Source organism: Triticum urartu, chromosome 7A (genome assembly GCF_056163025.1).
Source record: "Triticum urartu cultivar PI428250 chromosome 7A, HENAU_Tu73, whole genome shotgun sequence".
In the NCBI taxonomy this organism is placed as follows: domain Eukaryota; kingdom Viridiplantae; phylum Streptophyta; class Magnoliopsida; order Poales; family Poaceae; genus Triticum; species Triticum urartu.
Window position 1 is genome coordinate 492,164,847 of NC_141879.1, and position 21,908 is coordinate 492,186,754.

Genomic DNA, 21,908 nt, shown 5'->3' on the forward strand with positions numbered 1-21,908 from the left:
CACGCCCCACCTATTGCGACCGGACCTGCCTGTAAGAGGCGAAGGATGTCGACAGGGGGGGGGGGGTTCGACCATGCCATCGTGCATGAGGCAACGCGGGGGAGGGCTATCAAGTTCACGACCGAAGGAGCCCCATGACGATGGCCTCGAGTGCGCCCGTGGTCCAATCGCTATGGACCGCCGAGGTGGGTTGCCCGGGTGTGCACCAACGTGTAGATGGGATGGCACGGAGAGTCCCGAGAGTCCCCCGTAGCACGCCATCTGGGAACGAAGCACATAGAGGGCACTCTCGCCCGCGAAGCCCTCCCCGGGAGGCGGGTACTCCAGCATCCTTTTTAAGAGTAATGCGTTGGTTGTGCAACACCCAAATTCAAATTCTATACACAAAGGAAAAACTAAACGCCTCTCAGTAGATTTTTCTTCTTGCCTCAAAGCGCATGAGAGTCATTTTGACTCGACATCTGATCGTATCGAAGTATCATTTTTCTGATTTTTTGGCCAAACCAACGTCATATTAACGATTTAAAATCTTTGATGGCATTTTAACAATTCAGAGGGTCCACCCAATCGAGATGGACTTGGGTATTCCGTAAAACAATGTAAGCCTATCGCGGTTTTCGGTGCGATTCACTTTTGGTCCAGTGATGTTAGCGAGATATACCGATGAGGCTATATAAGTTAAGATACCACTAGAGAAAAAAGTCGCCACGTATTAATCAACCCAATCCCCCTCTCCCCCTCCCCGCAACCAGTCGCTCTTCGTTAGGTCCCAACCATAGCGGCTGATTTGGGGGCGCAACCTCACTAGCCAGTCTCGTCATTCATCTGGCGTAGCTAGTGATACACTGAACGGCCTCTCCCCTCCTTCTCCAGCATCTGTATTCCCTACTGGAGATGTCGTTCTTGTTGCATCTGACCACTCCAAACATCCGCGTCTCCTAGTTGTATACTACGGCTCATCCCTGTCAATGGCTGGCGCTTCGTGGAATGCTAAAGCAAGATGAAGACCATGAGCAAAATCAACGTCAGCTTTGGCGAGGGACAAAGGTAATTCGAACTCTTGCAACCTTGGTTCTAGATCCAAAGCCATATTTTCTGATTAGCATTTGCAACTTTGGTTGGTGAATTTTATCTTCATGGTTTTTCTCTTTTTTTTCTTCGATGCAAGACAGTAGGTAAGGTTGGCATCTGGTGGCAAAAGTGTCTATGTTCATGCTTAGCCCAAAAGGAAAAGAAGAGAAAACAAAAGGAGAAAGAAACGCAAAATGCTGAGCTGGTAGAGATAGTATTTGCATCACCAGCGTCATAAATGAGTACCGGAAGTGACAAGGAAACCCCAGGTGTTCTCCAAACCGAACGGCGCCGCATCAACAACCTATCGCCGCCGTCCGATTCAGATCGCGCGGCTGGTCGCCAGCGTGACACCTCTCCCCGTCCACGAGGTCCAGGCGGAAGAAAAAGGAGAGATTTTTCCTCCTCCTGGTTATTCACATCGTCTGGTTATTCACATCGTCTGGTTATTCACAATCATCACATTGAGCAGAGGGGAGAAAATTGCGAGGAGGGGAGGAGGATTCCGAATCGCAGTTGCAACCCAGTAATCCACTCCACCACCGCACGGATTCGATCGCCGCCGCCGCCGCCATCGCCTCCCCCCACCGCTGTAGGAACCCTCACGGCCGGCGCCGCTACCCTCCCCCTTCCCTTCGACTAGGGTCTCCTTTCGTCCCGCACTGCGAGCTGCTAGGGTTCCCCTCGCCCTTGCCCTCGCCCTCGCCGGTTAGGGTTCCCCCGTTGGCCCCCTCCTCTTCAACGGGGTGCGGGCGGACGCTGGGGAAGAAGGGCGCCTAGGGCCTCGCCGCCCAATGGCTCCCGCCGCAAAGCGGGGCGCCAAGGGCACCAAATGGAACAGAGACCCGCAGCTCGGGGACCTCGTCCTCGCCAAGGTCAAGGGCTACCCTTTCTGGCCAGCCAAGGTCCAGCCTACACTCCTGCCTGCTACCTAGGGTTTTCTTCCCCCATAGCGAGCCAGTTCCCTCCCTTTCTGCATCTTTCTTGGCCACATCTCTGCCTGCCTGAATCTTGATATGTCTAGGATACTGACCGTGTGCTTCAGCCTTGGAGGTTAATGCTTCTTATCTATGCAGGTGAGCAGGCCGGAGGATTGGAATCAGGAGCCCACTCCGCGCAAGTTCTTTGTCCTCTTCTTTGGCACCAAAGAGATGTAAGACCATCCTCATGCTCATTAGTTACTAGCTCCTTTTGTCGCCATGTTTAACGGTATTCTAACGGCCAATTCTACCCTGGATGATTTATCGGATAAGAGATTTAAGACCGTCCTCGTGCTCATTAGTTACTAGCTCCTTTTGTCGCCATGTTTAATGGTATTCTAACTGCCAATTCCACCATGGATGATTTATTGTATAACAGATGTAAGGCCGTCCTCGTGCTCATTAGTTACTAGCTCCGTTTGTCGCCATGTTTAACGGTATTCTTACTGCCAATTCTACTGCGGATGATTGATCGGATACATGAATGCCACATGTCGCCACGCTCTTGATGAATGCGCCACTTCATACTTGCCTTTTTGTGTTTGTATTCTTTACATTTATCACACAGCCAAGATCATGTGCAGGAGACACCAACACTCTTTTGTAGTTATTCATACCCAATTTATTGCCTCAAATTCCGCTAAGTTCATCCGTTAAGGTATGCCACGTGTGGGTAAGTAGTTTACGTATTTTTTGCTTTGGGAACATGGCTACTCTGTCTCCTATAGTGACAACATATTTCTTATTGTTGGCAAGATGGATTTTACACGTGTACTAGGGAAAAAAATAGGACAGAGCGATCATTTGATTCTGATTTAAATAAATGCTTGTACTGCATAGTTTGCAGTTTTTAATTCTGCCTATTTTATTTTATCTGAGCTTTACTTAATCTGACTTTCGGCTTGGCTGGGTAGATTAGTATATACTAGATGATGCCCCGGGCGTTACTGCAGGAACCTTGCTAAAAGAAATGCATAAATAGTCGCTGCAAAATCATCTCTTTTATTTTACCTGAGCTTTACTTAATCTGATTTTCGGCTTGGGTCGGTAGATTGCTATATACTATATGATGCCCCGCACGTTGCTGCGGGAATCTTGCTAAAAGAAATGCATAAATAGTCGCTGCAAAATCATCTAAAACTAATGGAAGCAAATTAAGTTATTAAACAATAAAAACACGAAGCATATAAAAAATAAAAATAAATTACAGTTAAAAGACTGTCGTTTCTAACAAAATGGGAAGGGTGAACTACATAGGTATGCTGCAATTTCCCAAAACATATATTGTCGACATAAAATCTAATGCAAAAAATTAACTTATGACTAACATGCATGAGTTTATCTGACAGCGCTGCATGTATGGAGTAATGCAAAAAACTGTAATTATGACTTGCATGCATGACTAGCTTATGTGGCATGGTTCCATATCTTGGAAAAATAGGTAGTGGGTTGTAGCTATTTAGGAATAGTATAGAAGATGACTTGCATGCATGACTTGCTTATGTGGCATGGTTGCATGGCTAGAAAAAATAGGTAGTGGGTTGTACTTATTTAAGAATAGAAGATTCCTATATCTATACTAAAAAATCCCTTTGGTGTAAAAGTTTAAGTCTTGTGATTATTGTTTCCACCAATGATCTAAGGTTACACATTGCTGTGCAAGGTCAGTCTAGGAGGTACAATTCTTCACAGACTGAGTCTGAAAGATGAAAGCAGTACTTTCACTCTTAGTTGATTTATTATGAACTTCTCACTCTTTATTTCTAGTTTTCAATTATTGATAAGTACTCTTAACCGCTCCTACAGCCTTTCATTTTCTTCCAAATAGTAAGAATGAGAATGTTATTAATTCTATTGTAACTTGAGCCTGTGCAGCAAACTGATCTACATATTGTTAAGTATGTTATTCTCCATAAATTGTGGTAGGTAATGATCTTTAGACCTCTTAAATTACTTTGGTGCTAATAGAGCAATTAAATTACTCCACTTGATTGATTCAGTCGGTTGCTTTAGCTTATAAGGTATTCTCTACGCGGAGCATTTCTTTAATTGCTTTAAAACCGTGTCACCATTTTGTCTAGATACAATATTGATTTGTTACCCTTGCTGTCTTCCATGCCTGCGTTTTCTTTGCTATTTTGAGCTTATCGCGACAACTCTTTAAAGGCTAAAGTAAAAGAATCACTTGATTACTAATGAATGAATATCTCCGACAGTGCTTTCGTAGGTTTGCCAGATCTCCAGCCATTTACAGAACAGGTGAAGAATGACTTGGTAAATCAAGCTCGAGAGAAAAGATTTCCGAAAAGACATGCGAAAGGTCTTGAAGAAGCCTTGGTGGAGATATGCAAGGCCTATGACGAGCTGCCAAAATCATCTGAAACTGCCAATGATGTGTTGCCTGATCAAACTCTTGATATGAGTGAGAAACCTACAGAATCCCTTGTAAAGCCACCTGATGATGGTGAGACTCCAAGAGTGGAACAAATGGAAGTTGATAGTTCTGTGGACAACTTGAATACTTTAAGGCACGGTTCAGGAACCGAGGAGAATGTGAAAGATGGTGGTCATGACAGAAAGGACATTGTTCCAGCAGTTATTAATAGGAAAAAACCTGCAGAAAAGGATTCTGACCATCCCAAGAAAAAGAAGCCTGTGACATCGAAGTCAGCTACCAACATGCACCTTGAACAAATGGAAGTTGATAGTTCTGTGGGCAACTTGAATAATTTAAGGCACGGTTCAGGAACTGAGGAGAACGTGAAAGATGGTGGTCATGACAGAAAGGATACTTTTCCAACAGTTACTAATAGGAAAAAATCTGTAGAAAAGAATTCTGACCATCCCAAGAAAAAGAAGCCTGTCACATCGAAGTCAGCTATCAACATGCACCTTGAACAAGCACGCTCACCAACCTCTCTGTTCTCAGGAAGAGAGACTGAAGGCCAAAAAGTTGGGAAAGAGGGCCGTCCAACTGAAGGTATCCTTTTGGACCCTAATGTAGAGATAGTTTGTGCCCTTGAAGTGCCAAAGAAAGATAAATCCAAGATGCAGTTGAAGACTGCTGACAGGGAGGAAAACAAGCATGTCGATGGCACTGGTATTTCTGGGAGGACTACTCCTGAGGCTCTACCTGGTACTGTACCAGCCAATAGTGCTGACAAAGAGAGCGGAGGATTTAGAAAGCTGAAACCGATGATGAAACAATCACTTATGGACAAATCAGAGAGAAGGTGCCCTAACAAAGTAATGGTTGACAAGCCTAACAAGCAGTTGACTGTAAAATCACCTGTTGTCTTGTCTTCCAATAAGAAATCTCTGCCTGGTAGTGGTCAGCGCAAGCCGGAGGGTAGCACTGATATGCGTCCGGCAAAGAGGCCAAAACTAGTAGACAGAGCCAATGAAACAGTTAAGACAGGGGCAAAGAGTGAACTTAGGTTACCTGTTGATAATGGAAAAGATAATTCTGTGAAAAATGAGAAATCCACTTCCGTTGGAGCCAGAAACAACACATTTCCCGAGACTGTAACCGCTGATGGTAGGACAAGGAAATCAGGTGTAGTTGTATCACCCCTACCAAGGCCGCATTCTGAGCGAATGGAACAGGCACCTGGTTCTGCAACCAAGTTAATTGGTTTTGATACTGCTAAGAAGGGCTCCAGCATGAGGGAGGATGGCTCACGTGTTGGTAGGCCATTGGCACAACCCAGGAGAAGAGCATGTCGTTTCGATGATGATGATGAGGAAGAACAACGAACCCCACCTCATAAAACTGTGGCCAAATCAATCTCCACTCATGTAACCCCAACAGACAAGATCCATCAGACAGGTATTCGGGGGATTCCTTCATCACAAGTTGGCAATGTTTCTGCAAAAAAATCTGGTTTGGCAAGAGAAGAGAAACCCAGAAGTGTTGGAAGGTCACCTGTGAAGCACGAGCCAATTTATTCACCAAGTCAAGGTAAAGTGCACGCTAGACCACAAATGACTGGGCGAAAATCGGCCACTATCTCAGTTGACACTTCTTCTGCTTTGGGTAACAAGATTAACCCGGCAGACCGCAAATCCTCCGACCAATTAAAAAATCCAGGATCATCTGAAGTGAAGAAACCGCAAGGTAGTTCTTCTAAAGTAGTGCAGCAGACATCTGGGAACTCTCACTCTCAAAGCCATGCTACCTTAGAAAAGAATGTACTTCTGTCTAAATCAGAAAATGCCAAGGTTAAAGCTAAGCCCAGCACACAGATAGCTATGACTGCCGAGAATAGGTTAAGTGCCACTTTGTCAGATGAACGAAGTGGGAAGCTGGATCACTCTAAAGAGGACAGGTATACTGCTTTGAATTTGCTAAGTTTCTTTCTTATGTTTTTTTTTGTCTACGTTTATACATGTTTAGCTATGCACTTTGTTGATGTTGCAATTTCCTCTTATGCAGATCAAATTTTGTTGATAAAGCAGATTTCGCTGAGTCTAATGCTGACTCTGACAAGTCAATTAAGCGTCTTATTGCAGCTGCCCAAGCAAAGAGAAACCATCTTGCGTCTGGTCAAGGAAATTCTGATGGCTCTTCTGCAGATAATGCTGTTCTTGCTTCCGCAGCGTATGGCTTGCCTGGACTAAGTCCTAGTCCTGTTTTTCACATTCCTTCTGCATCAAGAAATGCTATTTCAGAGGGTGACATCATGCAATCTCAAGATTCCATCTGTGAACCTGGTCACCGAGTTGATCTGAAAAAGCCAGCAGAAACTGACCATGAACATGAAAAGAGTCCGAAACCTAAGCAATCCAGCAGTTCACTGGGTGGTGGTACTGATGCAGCAATTGCACGTGATGCCCTGGAGGGAATGATAGAGACTCTGTCGAGGACAAAGGATAGTATAGGTCGTGCTACACGTCATGCAATCGAGTGCTCGAAACATGGCATTGCTGAAGAGGTACCCCCTGCACACCCACACCCACACATGCATTCATAGACACACACATTTTTCAATCATGTACATTCATTAATCCACATGCCATCAGCATTGCCTTTTCATCACAAGCAAAGTACCCTTATTAATTAATTCATTATATGTCATCAGATTGTTGCGCTTCTCATAAGGAAAATCGAGAATGAGCCTAATTTGCATCGCAAGGTTGATCTCCTTTTTCTTTTGGACTCCATAACACAGTGTTCTCACTCTCAGAAAGGTAAGTTCTCTTTGTATTATGTTGCACCAATTCACAGAACTATACGTTTCCTTAAGCCCAAGATTTAATTACCTGATTTCTGAATGCTTAGGCGTTGCTGGGGCTTCATATGTTCCCACTGTTCAAGCTGCATTACCTCGTCTTTTGAGTGCTGCTGCTCCACCTGTAGCTGGTGCTCGTGAAAACCGACGCCAGTGCCTCAAAGTACCAACTTTAATACTAATTATCGAGTTGTTATTTCCACAGACAATTTTCATTTCTGTCCATTTGCTTTGTAGGTTTTAAGATTGTGGCTAGAGAGAAAGATTATGCCAGAAAATGTACTGCGAAAATACATGAATGACATAGAGGTGCCAAATGATAACACACACGCTGGTTTCATGCTCAGGCGACCGTCCCGAGCTGAACGTTCTGTTGATGACCCTATTAGGGAGATGGATGACATGCTTGTTGATGAATATGGCAGGTATTTTGTGATCTGATAACTGATATACTCCCTTTGTCCTTTTTTGTTTGATGTTTTAGAATCCTTACAAGCTACAATTAAACCTGACCACCAGGCCACCATTATATGGTTAAAACTCTCAAGGGAAGGTACAGAGCTATGTACTAGCTTTGTCATCCGAAGTTATTGTTCTATTAATTTAATATATAATACTAATAGGAATAGGAAGTTACATAAAGGCAATGGTCAAAGCCACATTTGGTTTTGGATACACAAGTCATCAAAACATAAAATAGAAAAAGAACGGAGAGCAGGGGGTATGTACTAGCTTTGTAACACGGTATAACTTCCGTTTAATAAAACTCAGTATAACTGGTTTTATTTTGTGGCTGAAAGTCATAAGTTTGTATGATGGGTTTCTTAACAAATATTTTAAATCTATAATGAGTACCACTTAATGAACCACTTCAGAGCATCTCCAGAAGACTACATCCAATATAGGGCGAGCCGGCGAGCGAGTCCTTATATAATGCGAGATCACTGTTTGTGCTCTTCCACCAGCGGCCTACCAATACCTCCACCTTATTTTCTTGTCTACGTAGATAATGGCAAGTGGAACCCACCCATCATTGGGTCATAGTTTTTCCTTTATTTTTCACCCGCAGTGCCCGGGAGCTCACGATGGTTGAGCTTGGAGGTGGGTGGCGGATGGCAGATGGCAGTGGCGGGTGACTGAGGCAGGTGGTGCAGCAGAGGTGACTGAGTGGGCAGTGCGGGCGGCCGTGGCTCCGCTTGGGGAGGCGGGCGGTGGTGCAGTTGACATGATGTTATGGGCTTTGAGTTCTGTGCAACAGCCGTGTTGCAAGACCACAAGCCACAGCGGCAGTGGTGTGGGCTTGACAAGTGTGCATGCTCGCGGCCTTGTATGGGCATACGGGGAGGTATAGGATAGGTTATGTTAGAGGAAGTAAGAGTCGAGCAAATCAAGTTATATCCGTGTTGGGCGTGGCTGGGTCTTTTAAGTTTAGGAAGATATAGTTATGGTTTGGTCAAGAGTCTAGTTGTGATCTGGCTTGTGAATCAAGTCGCTTGCCTGGATAAAGGTTATGTGTATTAATTACTGAACGAAGACTCAACAGGTCAACTAAGCTTCAGAGTATCACTACCATGATGGTGATTAGGCCCTGTGATGGTTAGATGAGGTGAATACCCTACCCCTGGTCTTTGGACCCTTATCCCTATCAAGATCCATGACACATGAATCAGTTTCACTGATACTTTTCATCTTATAAGAAAGCCAGTAAACTCAGCAGTTTCTGTGTCGGATAGACAGATACATGTTCTGCTCAAGACATAAATCAATGAACTATGTTTTATAGTTATTACCTTGTTGCTGTTCTGTAAAATCATGTATGACCATATCTGTATCGTACTTGTAGTATTCTATGAGAATGTCAGTGCCACATGCTTTGACCATAGTAAGGCCCTTAGGTACTCTAGGGACCTTCATCTTGTTTCGATAATCCAAGTGCGTCAGCTGATTTTATGTTCACCTACCTCTGCTGGAACCTATTAAATTGAGTTCCTTGAGATTTTAGTGGCCGTATGTGTGGTATCATCTTAATTCAACTCATTGCTGACATATGTTATGTGTTCTTTTTTGTGTTTTGTGCAGTAATACAACCATTGAGTTCTCTGGAATATTATCATCAAATGTCTTTATAAATGATGAGGATTTCCGTCGGATTGATGGGTCATTGCCAGTTATTTCACTGCGAGTTGGAGGGGGTGGGATACAAGAAAGTGAAGAGATTATTGCTCCAAACTCTGTTGAGGAACACATTACGGTACTAGAAAGTGCAACTAGTGATGCTGTAATGGAAGATGCTTCAGTTTTACCAAGGAACAGTCAACAGATAGAGGGATCTACCCTCATTGAGCATGATTCTAAGCAGGAAGCAGGTTCAGAGGAGGCATTGACTAATCAGTACGAGCTTCCCCCTCTACCTGAGGGTCCTCCACCTCTTCCACTGGATTCATTACCTCCCCAGCCTTTACCTGAGGGCCCTCCACCTCTTCCATTGGATTCACCGCCTCCCCCACCTCCTTTGCCCCCTTCACCACCACCTGCTACACCACCTCCGCCGCCACCACCACTTTCACCATCTTCGCCACCTCCACCGCCACCCCTGCCATCTGGACCACCTCCGCAGCCTGCTCCACCACCTCCTCATCCTTCAATCCCGCCACCTGTTCCGTCATCTCCATCATCACTGGGTTATCAGCATGCCATGCCAGAATATTTTAGGCCTCCCAATGTAATTGTTTTTTCAATGCGTACTTTATTTAGCAGGTCCTGTTGTGTTCTTCGTTTAATAATAAAGATTTTTGGATGCAGGGTAACCAACTAACAGGAAATTCATCAATTCAAGGTGTTGGAAATACGCCGAACTTTATGCCTGCTATACCAGTGAATGCACAAGCTCCAGTTAATTATGCCCCATCATTGCCACCGGATTATGGAAGCAACAATATCTTTCTGCCACAGCAAGCTTCTAATGGTAATTATCAGTTTCAGCCTGGTGTATCTTTTCATCAAGGGGCTTTCAGTGCTTTCCCATCGGCACAAACACCACCAGTTCACCCCCACACTCATCACACACACATTAACCCCATGGGCCAACAATCTGTACCACCTCCATGCAATTCTTATGGTGTACAGCCCTTTCCAAATAGTCAAAGCCAGTATACATCGGAAGAACAGTGGCGAATGACATCTGGTAACTTCAGTCCAGATGACCAGCATAATACCTGGTTACCAGGTGGCAGATCACTATCTTGTTCAGATGGGTCATTCATGCAGGATGGTATGTTTGCCTGTAACCTGGTTTATGTATGTTATATTTGAGAAACTTGAGATGATAATGATTCACTTTTCTGATAGGGTATCCGAGGTCGAACATTGACAGATCTTCAATGAATCCAATGAGTCATCAACATGCTGTACTTAACCATTTGCCGTCTGGAGCACCACATCCAGGTTTTTGGCTTCTTAAAGTTCACATTGTCACTATTTTTTCCTTCTGATAGCTTGTGCATTCAAATGAATCTTAATGAAGCTTAGTAAGATCCATTGATAATAGATGCCATGTACCCCATTGTGCTGTGATACCTCCTTGTCGGCTAATCTTGTGAATTTCGTTAAATAATCAGTTCATGTATATACGCTATATCTTTCCTTTTTTTTAAATCCTTTTGTTTCTATTCTTGTTTTTTGACAGGCCATGTTGTTCCTCACATGCTGCCAGCCAAGCCTGATATTCATGCACTTAATTGCTGGAGGCCTTCTGGATGAACCTGTATAATTAACTCTGCGGTAATCTCCTCTCTGTTGATACTTTGTATCACTTTTCTATTTGTCTCTTTGTTATCTTCATTGATCTTTAGATTAGTTGTCTACGACACTTCCATCTATCTAGTACTGCAGTTGAGTTGACTTCTCAGTTCTTCACATACAGGTTTTGACATGGGAAATTGGAGACGTTGGGAGCCATTTTAAATGGGGATTCAACAAGAGGTGCTTATGTTAGCCTGTTCTGCGATGAGGATGCACTTTTGCCTGGGAGTAATGATGAGATCTGATGTTAGTAATTGGAATGGACATTTTACATTGTAATTAGTCTTGACAGCAGCATCCAGCAGACTAATCTCTCTTAGTGTAAGCGCATGTTTTACATGAGACAAGTACTCTCCTGTTCATTTAGATGTTGCTTTTGGTGTGTTTCTTTGAGGAGTGCAAACTGCGGTTAATGTATTTTGCTCAGACGGTGTGTTAGACATAAGTATCAGTTCTTATAGTAAAATATTGGGAACTTATATATACAAGGGCATACTGATGGTATCTATGGCACTTTCTACAGTTTGCTGTACTTGGACTGTTGTGCCTACTGTGCAACACATATCAAGTTTCACGTAGACAAATCTAAGTCAAAACAGAAAAGCTAAAGTACTGTTCTTACTCTTGTTCTCTATGCACTGCGACTTTGCTCTTTAGATAAAATTATATATATCTCCTATCCAGTTATGTGTTAGCAGACAAGGCTAAAACTATGATGGGTTTATGTGGACATCATTTGGGTTTCCATAGATTGGTTGATATTGTATGCTGGTATTCATTTCCTGGAAATTACCTGGTGACCTATTGGGCGTTTGTGATAAATTTTAAGCCATTAAATTGTTATTTATAGTTCCATGGATGCATTGCATGTAGTATAGTACAGATATGCCAAATTTGTCCACACCTTAGACCTCCTGCAGTGGGAGTATTATAGCTAGTATCATGCATGCCAAATAAGCATTTTTGGTGAGGTGGCATACAATTAAATGAAGAAAGAGAGGGTTGAGTATCATATCATGATACCATATCATAATAAATGCTATGCTACTATATGTCATGCATGGCAATAAATAAGGTCATCTAAGATAATCTATGATACAATGCATTGCGGAGGTAGTATCATATATGCATGATGCTAACTTCTAATACTACCCACTGCGGAAGGTCTTGTTATCACCAATATTAAATAAGCACCTTTCCATGCAATGCTTGTCTTTTTTCATTTTCTAGTATATATTTCCGACATATTGGCCCTTCAAATTCTGTGTGCATGTATGATATATACTGCATCATTGACATTTCAAATAGTGCATCTTGCTCTTGAAGAAATGGATGTGTGGTGCCCATAGGGACAGTAAATCTGTATTTGTTTCCCAAAAAGATGCACTAGTTATAACTCCTGTACAAAATTGGTCTTCCGTTATCCAGTCTAAGTAAACAGTGCAAATTCACAGCACAACTTGCATTGAGAGAAGTAGTTTAATGGAAATAAAATAGGCATACAAGGTACTCCCTCCGTCCCATAATATAAGAACATTTTTCAAGCTATTATGGGACTGAGGGAGTAGATTCTTAGTTTTGAAGTGGCAATATGTGTTCCTGGTGTTCTTATCTGATTCATAACCATGGAAAACTGATCTTTTAGAAGTATATAAATCAGTGAGAAACTGGGAATTATGAAACTTTAGAAATTCTGCTATGTATCTTCTGATTTTGTCCTGCTGAAGATTTTCTGTGATGAGCATTATTTATAAAATTTAGGAACTGTACTGTGTGTTTCATACTTCAGATCTGATTTTGTGCTGTTCTATTTTTCCATGATGTATATTGACTTTGTCATTGTATTTTTTATTCCCGCGAAGTTGGTAGCGGGTGCTGGGTACTAATTATCCCAGTGATACACAGATTTGTCTAAATTCTGTACACAGTTGCTCCTTCCAGTTTATATGTGCAAATTAAAAATAGATATTATTTTTCTTCATTTGTCAAATTATACATGTCAAGTCGCAGAAAGATTATTAAGCTGTGACAATATTTTATGTTTTGAGTGTTAATTTGTTGAATATAGTTCTGTAGTCTGTGGAGCGATTGATTTGAGTATGTTCTGACTGACTTGTTTCTGAGTGCTCCTTTGAACTTCTTTAACACTAGAATTGCTGCTTTCAGTTTTATGTATGCAAAAAGGAAATATACATCCTCTTTTTTAGGTCAAATTTGTTACATGTATCCATTGGAGATTAGTTGAAGCTTCAAGAGTACTTTGGTTTCGTATGCGTATGATTTCTGTAGTCTGGGGAACGAATGGTGTGAACATGTCCGGTGCTGTCTTATTCGTATCTAAGGCATTAATCCAAGGTCCTTTGTTTGGTCTCTTTTAATTCGGTGGCTGCACTAGTAGCTGATTTTAGGGTTACAGCAATTGACAATTCGTTTCTCAGCCTGAAATATAGTTTCATAATTGATCACTGGTTGACTAGAGTTAATTTAGCTTAAAATCTGGTTGGCTGCAAGGCTGCCAGCTGAACATTGCACACGCTTTTTACGTCTGGACTGCTTGTGGGTATGGGTGATTTTACATGTATGTGCTATATTGTCTGAAAAATTACCTTGTCTGACTAAAATTTCTGTTCATATGGCAGGTCTGGAAACTATACAAGTCGGCGGCGTGTGTTATGATGTGGTTGCGATGGCTGTTACCTGTTGGTGGAGTTGAGGGGAGCTCATGTGGTGAGTCGAGTGTTTTCTTTTTACCTGAGGGGATGGATGTTGAGTGCTTAGTTTGTAGAGAGGTAAGCCTCACTGAAGAATTGTACAAAAGAGATACTCAATGTACAGCTTTTTGGGCAAAACTTTTAAAAGGGAAGTTGATGTATATGTTGTTATGCGTAGGGGTAGTCCCTTGGCACAAGCTAGGGATGATAGATGTTGCTTCATTGTTTTGTTGGACAAAATGGAAGAAAGAAATGTTGTGATGATGAGTCCAAACCTGGGGTGCAAAGGGTGGCGTAGCTCAAGTTTTCCTGTGATGGTTCATCTTTCTGGAAAAGGGAGGCATGCACCGCACAGCAGGTTGTTATTAGTATCATCAGTAACTGTGCGGGGATGATGTTCTGTTGGACCGTAGCCGTGTCGATTCGGTTAGGGTATGAGAAATATATGTTGCCCTGGTGGTTATTGTAAGCAGGATGTGTGGAGGTGTATATTCAGTGAAGTGTTTGTTGTTGTTGTTGAGATGGGGACAGTGACTGTAGAGCACTAGCTGCTGCATCTGCATCTTCATCTGGGTAGTTAAATAGCGAATGGAAGGGGCATTCAGATCAAGCCTAGGCTGAATAATCCATCTACATGCTGCGCTGTGAGCAGTACGTAGTAGAATTAGTGCTTTAATTTTTTTTGTGTGGATGAGAATTAGTGCTTTCCAAGGTAATCCTGTGTTGAATGCATGCTCTGTGTCAACCAAATCCCATTTAGGATTCGGGTGGGAAGGCCGCATTCATGCCAGGCAGATCAGGCAGGCGTGTTCTTGGCTGCTGCCGCAGATATCACAAAGCCGAACCATCCATCCCAATGATTAGGGACCCTTACCTATTTTGGGCAGATACCATTAACAAGCAAGGCAGTCGCACGCCTATACACATTTTGCTAAGAAAGTTTTCTATACGAAGAAATAGATAGAGTATACGATATTAATACGCATGCTTGTCTTGCAGAGAGAAGAAAAGAAGAGATTGCTTTTTCTTTCATAAAAAGGTTGAGTTCTCTATACCAGGAGGCAAGAGATAGAGTATGATATCAACAAGCACACCTTTTCTTATCTTGCCGTTATAAGAAAACACATATAAAGTATGTTATCAATACGCATACCTTTTCTTTTATGTAGATAGATAGAGAAATAAAATGATTTAAAAAATAGTATAGAAAAAAAAAGAGAAGAGAAGAGAAAATCAGCAGCAGCCCAGCACCGTAGCAACAGCAGCAGTCGGTCCGGTCAGGTCCGGTCCGGGTCCGGTTGGGTCCGGTATATTCCTTTGCGTTTCCTCTCACCTACCAGCTCCCCCCTCTCCCTCTCTCTCCCCGTCACCCACCCCCCCTCCCCATTCCCTCTCTCTCCCCACCTTCCCTTCCGATTGTATTTGACAGACGCCCACGCAGAGAGCGAGACGCACACAGAGAGACAGACAGACAGACAGACAGAGAGAGGGCTCCCAATTCCGCCCGCGGCCTCCGTCGATCGATCCACCCATCCGCCGAGAGTGGGATCGGAGCGGCAGCTCCGCCCTCCCCTGCCGCGGCGGCCACCGTGCGTGCTACTCCATCCCTCTCCCTCCCTCCCTCGCTTTCCCCTCCCACGCTCCGATTAATTTTCCGCCTGCTTCGGGGATTGCTCTGCTTCGCTTCGCTTTGCTACGGACGCTGCGTGCGCGTGCGCGGGGCGCGGCCGATCCTGCGGATTCCGGCGCCAGCTCTAAATCTCCACGCTAGGTTTTGCGCTTCGCAATCGATCCGCATCCCCCCCCACACCTTCGATGAGTGCGATGGGTGCTGCGATCCGTATCTCGTTCCTTGTTAGGCACGCCGATTATTTTTTCTTTTTGATCTGCGAGGGCCGCCTGCTCCGCCAGCATTTCGGGCCCCGTCCTGGATCGCTTCGCTCCAGCTTCTTAATTCCCTCGTTATTGATTGGTTAGGGCTGCCATCTACGAATTTACTTTCCGTGCTTGCCTTCTCCTCTTCCGGCCGCACGGATTTAATGCTTGCTTGGTTGGTTGATTGATTGCTTCTCGTGATTCACGCGGAGTGCTGCTTTTGCTTGCCACATCGCTAACAGGCAGATGCTGGATTGGATTTGCTGCTGCCTAGTAGCTTTACTTTCTCAGCTTCACTTGGAAACTTCTTCTGTTTGTTTATTATTGTTTGTATCAACAAATCCATTATGCCTTCATCCTCTCGGAAGCATTTTTAAAGTTCGGTTAGGGTTTTAATATTGGGAGTTGGGATCAAACTAGCACTCCTTGACTGGATGAATAAATCTTGGGCTGCAAGTTGCTGTTTGGTCAAACATGTACTGAACCTCAATGGTCAACATGCTACCGTCACCTGGAATTACAATATGTGGTGCCGTTTCATCTGCTTCGCTCTCTGTGAAATCATGCCTGATGTATATGCAACATCACTAGTCTTCTGCATTGCCTTCTCTTCTACTTTTGCCGTCCCTATCAAAACATCGTCTAGCTTTGCCACAAGTCCAGTTTAATGGTTTGACACATTAGCGCACGCTTGTAGTCGTCGGGTCACACTTGTAATTGCCGTTTCGACTATGTATGTATAATAAATTGTCCACAAAACATGCTGCTTGACTTATTTATGTCTGGATGGTATTTTTGCCGTTTCGACTATGTATGTATAATAAATTGTCCACAAAACATGCTGTTTGACTTATGTATGGCTGGATGGTATTTTTGCCGTTTCGACTATGTATGTATAATAAATTGTCCACAAAACATGCTGTTTGACTTATGTATGGCTGGATGGTATTGTTCGGGTATAAAAACAAGGGCCTTTTCTCTTCCGGATCACTGCACATCCTTTTGAGGTTCTGATGTGTTTCTCCTACGTCTAGCAGGACTGATGCAAAATGGTAACTGTACATGGATTTGCCAATGGTACTAATGATGGCACCGCCAACAGGAAGATCAAGCGCCTTTTTAACTCATCAGAGAGGAAGAACCCCACCAATTTCCAATTTGTACGTGCCAAATATATATGCAAATTATTTCCCCCTTTTCTCTTTCTTAGAAGCAGTAACATCTTTTTGTTTGTATACCGTATAATGTTTTCTTTCCTACACATTTTCAGGAGCGTCATGTAGCTCGTCTTGAATCTAGACAGCAGCAGCAACCCAGGTATAGTTATTTTTCTTTCTGTGTCCATATATTTCTCCTTTCTGAATTGGCAAAATATCTTCCTTTTTTAATATCGTTCTTTTACAAGTTCAATTACAGTGGCACCTTTTTTGCAAGAATTTTGTCCTTCTGAACTGCTACCAGAAAAGAGTTATTGAATGTTGCTTGTCGTAATTCTTTACTGCTTTGTTCAGGCGGTGTATCTTCACGACGATCTTACCAATTGAGTTCTTCCACACCTCATCTGAACCTACATCTCCAGAAGATAGCCTTGGCCCGTCATCCTCCTCGCCATCAATTATTTTCTTGCATTTTAGTGTGGCAGATGAACCTCTCAGAAAATATTCATCTAATCAAAGGCTGCTGGCAGAGCGATCCACATCATCCAATAGTATGTCCAATTCAGGTTTCTCAGACAATACCTCTACCAAGACAAGGGTGGATGCAAGGCATACTACAAGAAGGAAGAGCAAAAAGAAAAACAAGAAGCAGAAGAAACACTTCAGAAAGCCAGCTGATGGATCTGAAATTACATGCGCAGAGAGCAACGGCTCTACCCCTTCAGTCGATATGGTTGATTCTTGTGAAGGTTCGACACTTTCACCTAAGCATGTTGGTGATATACTGTTTGAGGAAACCTTTTCTCCTAGTTCTTCGGTGAAAGAAGCCTCTGAAAAGGCTCCTGACAGTGAAAATGATAATGAGTACAATGGCTGTTCAGTTGCTTCTGTTTCAAGCGCGTCTTACTCTGATGAGACAGAACTGTCTAGACCAACTACATCAGGCCTGGAATTGTTTGGACAATGTAACAGCAGTGACTGCAGGTGCTTGGATGATACTCCAAATTGTGACCTGATGGATTCATCTCAAGAGCTTCATTATGCCAGCAGGAGTGGGAACTGTAGTGATATGACCAAGACACTGTTCAGAAATGATTGTGTACATGATCCATGTGAAACAGCAGAATTTTGCAGCTCTAGTGATGGAGTTGATGATAGTTGGCTAGAGAATTCCAACTGCAGTAGTAGCTTTTGTTCTGAAAATGGTAGCAGAGGCAGTGATTTTCATCTAGTAATTTCGAGAAAGAGAGCTAGAAAAGAGAGGAAAATGTCAATGTGGAAGAGCTTTACTGGGGAGCATGCATCTGCTGTTACGCATGGTCCAAATGAAAAATATACTGGCCGCTCTTCTAGGCAGATGATTAAGGAACTCAACACTAAGGAGTGGTCACATAGACCAGATCATGTTGGTAGCATACAGCCTCAGCATGGGGTTGCGTTGAAACGCTCCATCAAGAATTTCATCCATAGGAGGAGTAACGAAGTTCCACTGAAGGACTTTGAATCAGGAGCAAGTCACAATCATTTTACAAGTCCACAAGAAAACATCAATAGCAAATCAAATGGTGATTTTGACAAAGAGCAGAACATTGATTTAAACAAAAGGCTACCCAATGCTGTGTACTGCAGTGAGTCAAGTTCTTGTGAGATGTTATCAAATTCAGCTTCTGAACCTACAACTTCCGAGTCTGCGCAGGACAACTGTACTTCAGAATCTGGTGAATCAACAGATCATATTGTAGGAGATTTTCCCATGCGGAAAACAGGATTACAAGGTTCATTCCAAGCCAATGATGTTACCGGGACAGGTTCTGGACCACCATCACCTGGTATGGCTGAATCTGCAGTTCTTTTGCATGCTTTTTTTCTTTTCTTTCTAATGTCCAGATCTTATGATAAGATTTAACATACTACACTAAACAGACTTTCTAACATGCACCACGATCATTTTGCAGATCCGAAGTCCACTCAGACTGACTTAGTGATTGGATGTGGTGTAACTCCTTTTGTTGAAGGGAATCACAGATTAGGAAAGTTTTGCAGTTCTGAAATGCATCTAATTGAGATGATCAAGGTTGTTAATGATGCCTATGAGGTGCAAGTTGCTGCAGATGCCTACATGTCTGCTGGTTATCCGATTACTGATCTCGAGACATTTATATACTCTGCAACTCCAGTCATTGGTCATGTTCCTTGTGTGAAAAACAGAAACTGTTCACAGGATCAAGTTGTCAGGAACTCAGCTTATCAGCAGTACATGTCTAATATTAACCTAAGGAATATATGGGAATGGTATGAAGAGCCAGGGTGCTATGGGTTGGAAGTAAGAGATCTCAATGATCTCAGTTCCTTGACATCACACCACAAGAGTTCAGAGTTCTGTGCATATTTTGTACCTTACCTGTCTGCTATTCAGTTGTTTGGGTGGTCTACGAAGAATATGGATAATGGTTTTGATGTACAAGAGGGACATTTGTTGGGGGCATCGAATACCACAAGCGTTTTGAGTTCTCAACCTGTGCCTGCGAAACTGCATAAACCATTTGAGCAAAGTAACACATCCTTTTCAGAATCATCTTCCTCTGCGCATGCTCATGGAGAACTCATTTTTGAATACTTCGAAACAGAGCAGCCTTCTTTTCGACCTCCGTTGTTTGAAAAGTAAGTTGTCTTGAGTCTTTCGTCGTGTTTACTGATTCTAAGCATGGCTATTGAAATTGTCTGATTTGAACCGCTTGTTGTTACTTTATCCTGAAGTTCCTGGTGCCGTTTCTTGTAAAGTATTCATGTCTCCTCAATCTGTCCTGTGTGTCTCAGAGATGCTTATATGGTTTTATGAGTGCAACGGATTCCCATCTATTACTTCGGTAGAAACAGGCAATGATGTTTGACAGTTCTTATTATGAACAGTGTAATGCGGGCAAGGAAGCTTAATACTTCTGTCATGACCAGTGTAACATATAAATTAATATTGAGTTTGTGAACAATGGTGCTCATGGCAATGATGAAGGGTGCAAGAAACCGTTTTTCCTGTGAAATATGGTCGACATGTTTTGGTGATGCAAATAGTTAAGGGATGATTCTGACCAAAACCAATGCAAGTTATTTGTGCCCAAGTGAGTACTCCCTCCGTCCTGAAATACTTGTCCTTGAAATGATAAAATAGATGTATCTATAACTAAAATAAGTCTCTATACAACCATTTCGAGGACAAGTATTTCCGGACGGAGGGAGTAGCTTAGAGACATGATTTATAGGTTGCTAACAAATCAATCATAAATATGTTGCTGACATGCATCATATCTTCATTTGATGCAGTCTTTCTCATGTGAGCATTATCTTGCCTGTGTCAATTTTTTTTAAATGTGAAACTTGTGTGGAAATTAATTATTATTTTCTTGTAACGTCTTTTTTGTCTCCATATTTTTTTGTACTAATATTGGTACAACCAAATGCAGAATCAAGGAGCTTAGCTGCCTAAATGTATCTGGTGACTCTGAAAAGCTACAAAGTGCGAAATTGCGTGATCTGCATCCGGCTTCTTGGTTTGTTCCCAATCCTAGATATTTTTTGCTCCCCAGTGCTTTCTGAACTTCTGTTTGTTTTGTTATTGGATACTTGTTGATCATGGCAGTTTTTATTTCTAGGTACTGTGTTGCTTGGTATCCTGTTTATCGCGTACCTCATGGGAACTTCCGTGCATCATTCTTGACATACCATTCACTGGGTAAACTGGTTCCACAAATATGCTCCCCAGATTCTAGTGGTGGTCAGGACACCCGAATTGTTTGCCCGGCTGTTGGTCTGCAGAGTTACAATGACAAGGTACCATTCTAACTTTTTTCCCTATGAGGGTAGCGATTTTTTTCAGTACTGAGTGTATCCAGCATGTAGCTCTAAACGAAGTGAAAATTCCAGAATGTAAGGTGCAAGCTGAACTTGCTGCCTGGCCAAAGTTTGTTTCTAGTGCTTGGTTCGTTTTGGGTTATTGAGTCAGTACATGACAGACTCCCCAGTCTAACATGCAAGGTCCATTTTGTAGGGTGAGCAATGGTTTGAGCTGAGATGTCGAGATTCCTCGAAGCCCAGTGGCGCTGAAGTTGTGGAGGAGAGGCTGAGGACACTGAAGCGAGGTGCATTCGCGATGGCAAGGGCTGTCATTCCTAGGGGATCCGAGGAGTCGTCTGCGAACCACCATCCAGATTATGAGTTTTTCCTGTCCCGGTCTACCTAGGCGGCTATGCTACATCCTGGAGAAGACTATGTTCCTTTGCCTGCTATGCTAACGCGCCGCAAGAATCCCATGAAGAAATTTACAAAAAAATTAGAGCATAATAGATATGACATTCCACTAACCAGTGGTCGGCAGTAGTTTACCCTAGAAAGAAGAGGAGAAGAGAAGGGAAGGGAGGGGATACTATAAGTGACATTCTAACCTACTAGACACCTGATGATGCAAACAGGGTTGAGTTTTAGACCTTGAATGTTGTACAAGTGTGCCAAGGGGATCAAAGAGTTTGGCAACATTTTCGTTTTACAGATCATGCAGGTAGGCAGGCAGGCTGGTTCTGCTTCTGCAGGTGCTTTTTTTGTACAGACAAAGAAAAATGAGAGCAAGATGAGATTTGCTACTCAACCTTTTTCCAATGTCGATGAAATGCGGAACTAGTATTTCTCTCTACCTGGCTTTTCCTTGATTAATCATATCCAAGCAACATTGGTAGGCATTTGCATTTGCTAGTTAGCCTTGTGTTGCTGCTACGGATGATCAAGTCGAAACCTCTTATGTTTGCCTCTCTTGTCAAGGTTCTAAACGGTCAACAAGATCACAAGTGTTTTTCTTTTGAGAATGTAACAAATTTTTGTTGTTGTTGCCGAACGTGTTATTTTGAAGAACCACACCTCACAATGAGTGTAAAACAGGTTGTTCGAAGGTCGTCACCCCACCTACTCACTCTCTTCCGGTCTCTTGACATACACGTCCTGAAGCTTTAAAGCCGTTCTTTTCGGTAGCGTCGACTTTTAAAGCAGTTCAAATAAGGTCCGAAAGCATCGAAAAGGACGGCTTGAGAAAATCGGGTC

The 21,908-nt window shown here is 42.9% G+C and overlaps 2 protein-coding genes across 13 annotated transcripts; both read left to right on the plus strand.

Annotated features, from left to right (window-relative positions):
- The first annotated feature begins 761 nt into the window (after positions 1-761).
- Positions 762-14,314, plus strand: HUA2 (Tudor/PWWP/MBT domain-containing protein). Of its 9 annotated transcripts, none has more exons than XM_087538047.1 (14): positions 1,295-1,663; positions 2,148-2,224; positions 4,268-6,379; positions 6,487-6,985; positions 7,133-7,241; positions 7,333-7,445; positions 7,520-7,707; positions 9,362-10,004; positions 10,085-10,553; positions 10,631-10,726; positions 10,968-11,062; positions 11,205-11,404; positions 13,723-13,872; positions 13,973-14,314. In XM_087538047.1, the coding sequence occupies exons 1-11, from the start codon at positions 1,310-1,312 to the stop codon at positions 11,039-11,041; spliced, it is 4,734 nt and encodes a 1,577-aa protein (XP_087394173.1). In that variant the 5' UTR covers positions 1,295-1,309; the 3' UTR covers positions 11,042-11,062; positions 11,205-11,404; positions 13,723-13,872; positions 13,973-14,314. The 9 variants fall into 9 exon arrangements, with proteins under 9 accessions (XP_087394179.1, XP_087394173.1, XP_087394174.1 ...); XM_087538048.1 differs by having other exon boundaries at positions 13,723-13,810; XM_087538050.1 differs by having other exon boundaries at positions 11,205-11,329; positions 13,723-13,810.
- LOC125518030 (uncharacterized) lies at positions 11,362-21,507 on the plus strand. 4 transcript variants are annotated; one of them, XM_087538054.1, is made up of 9 exons: positions 11,362-11,404; positions 13,723-13,810; positions 16,707-16,829; positions 16,940-16,986; positions 17,181-18,655; positions 18,782-19,487; positions 20,285-20,371; positions 20,474-20,651; positions 20,869-21,507. In XM_087538054.1, the coding sequence occupies exons 3-9, from the start codon at positions 16,719-16,721 to the stop codon at positions 21,058-21,060; spliced, it is 2,796 nt and encodes a 931-aa protein (XP_087394180.1). In that variant the 5' UTR covers positions 11,362-11,404; positions 13,723-13,810; positions 16,707-16,718; the 3' UTR covers positions 21,061-21,507. The 4 variants fall into 4 exon arrangements, 3 of the variants coding, with proteins under 3 accessions (XP_087394180.1, XP_048538955.2, XP_048538954.2); XM_048682998.2 differs by lacking the exons at positions 11,362-11,404; positions 13,723-13,810 and adding an exon at positions 15,176-15,383 and having other exon boundaries at positions 16,704-16,829; XM_048682997.2 differs by lacking the exons at positions 11,362-11,404; positions 13,723-13,810 and adding an exon at positions 15,181-15,383.
- Positions 21,508-21,908: the final 401 nt, after the last annotated feature.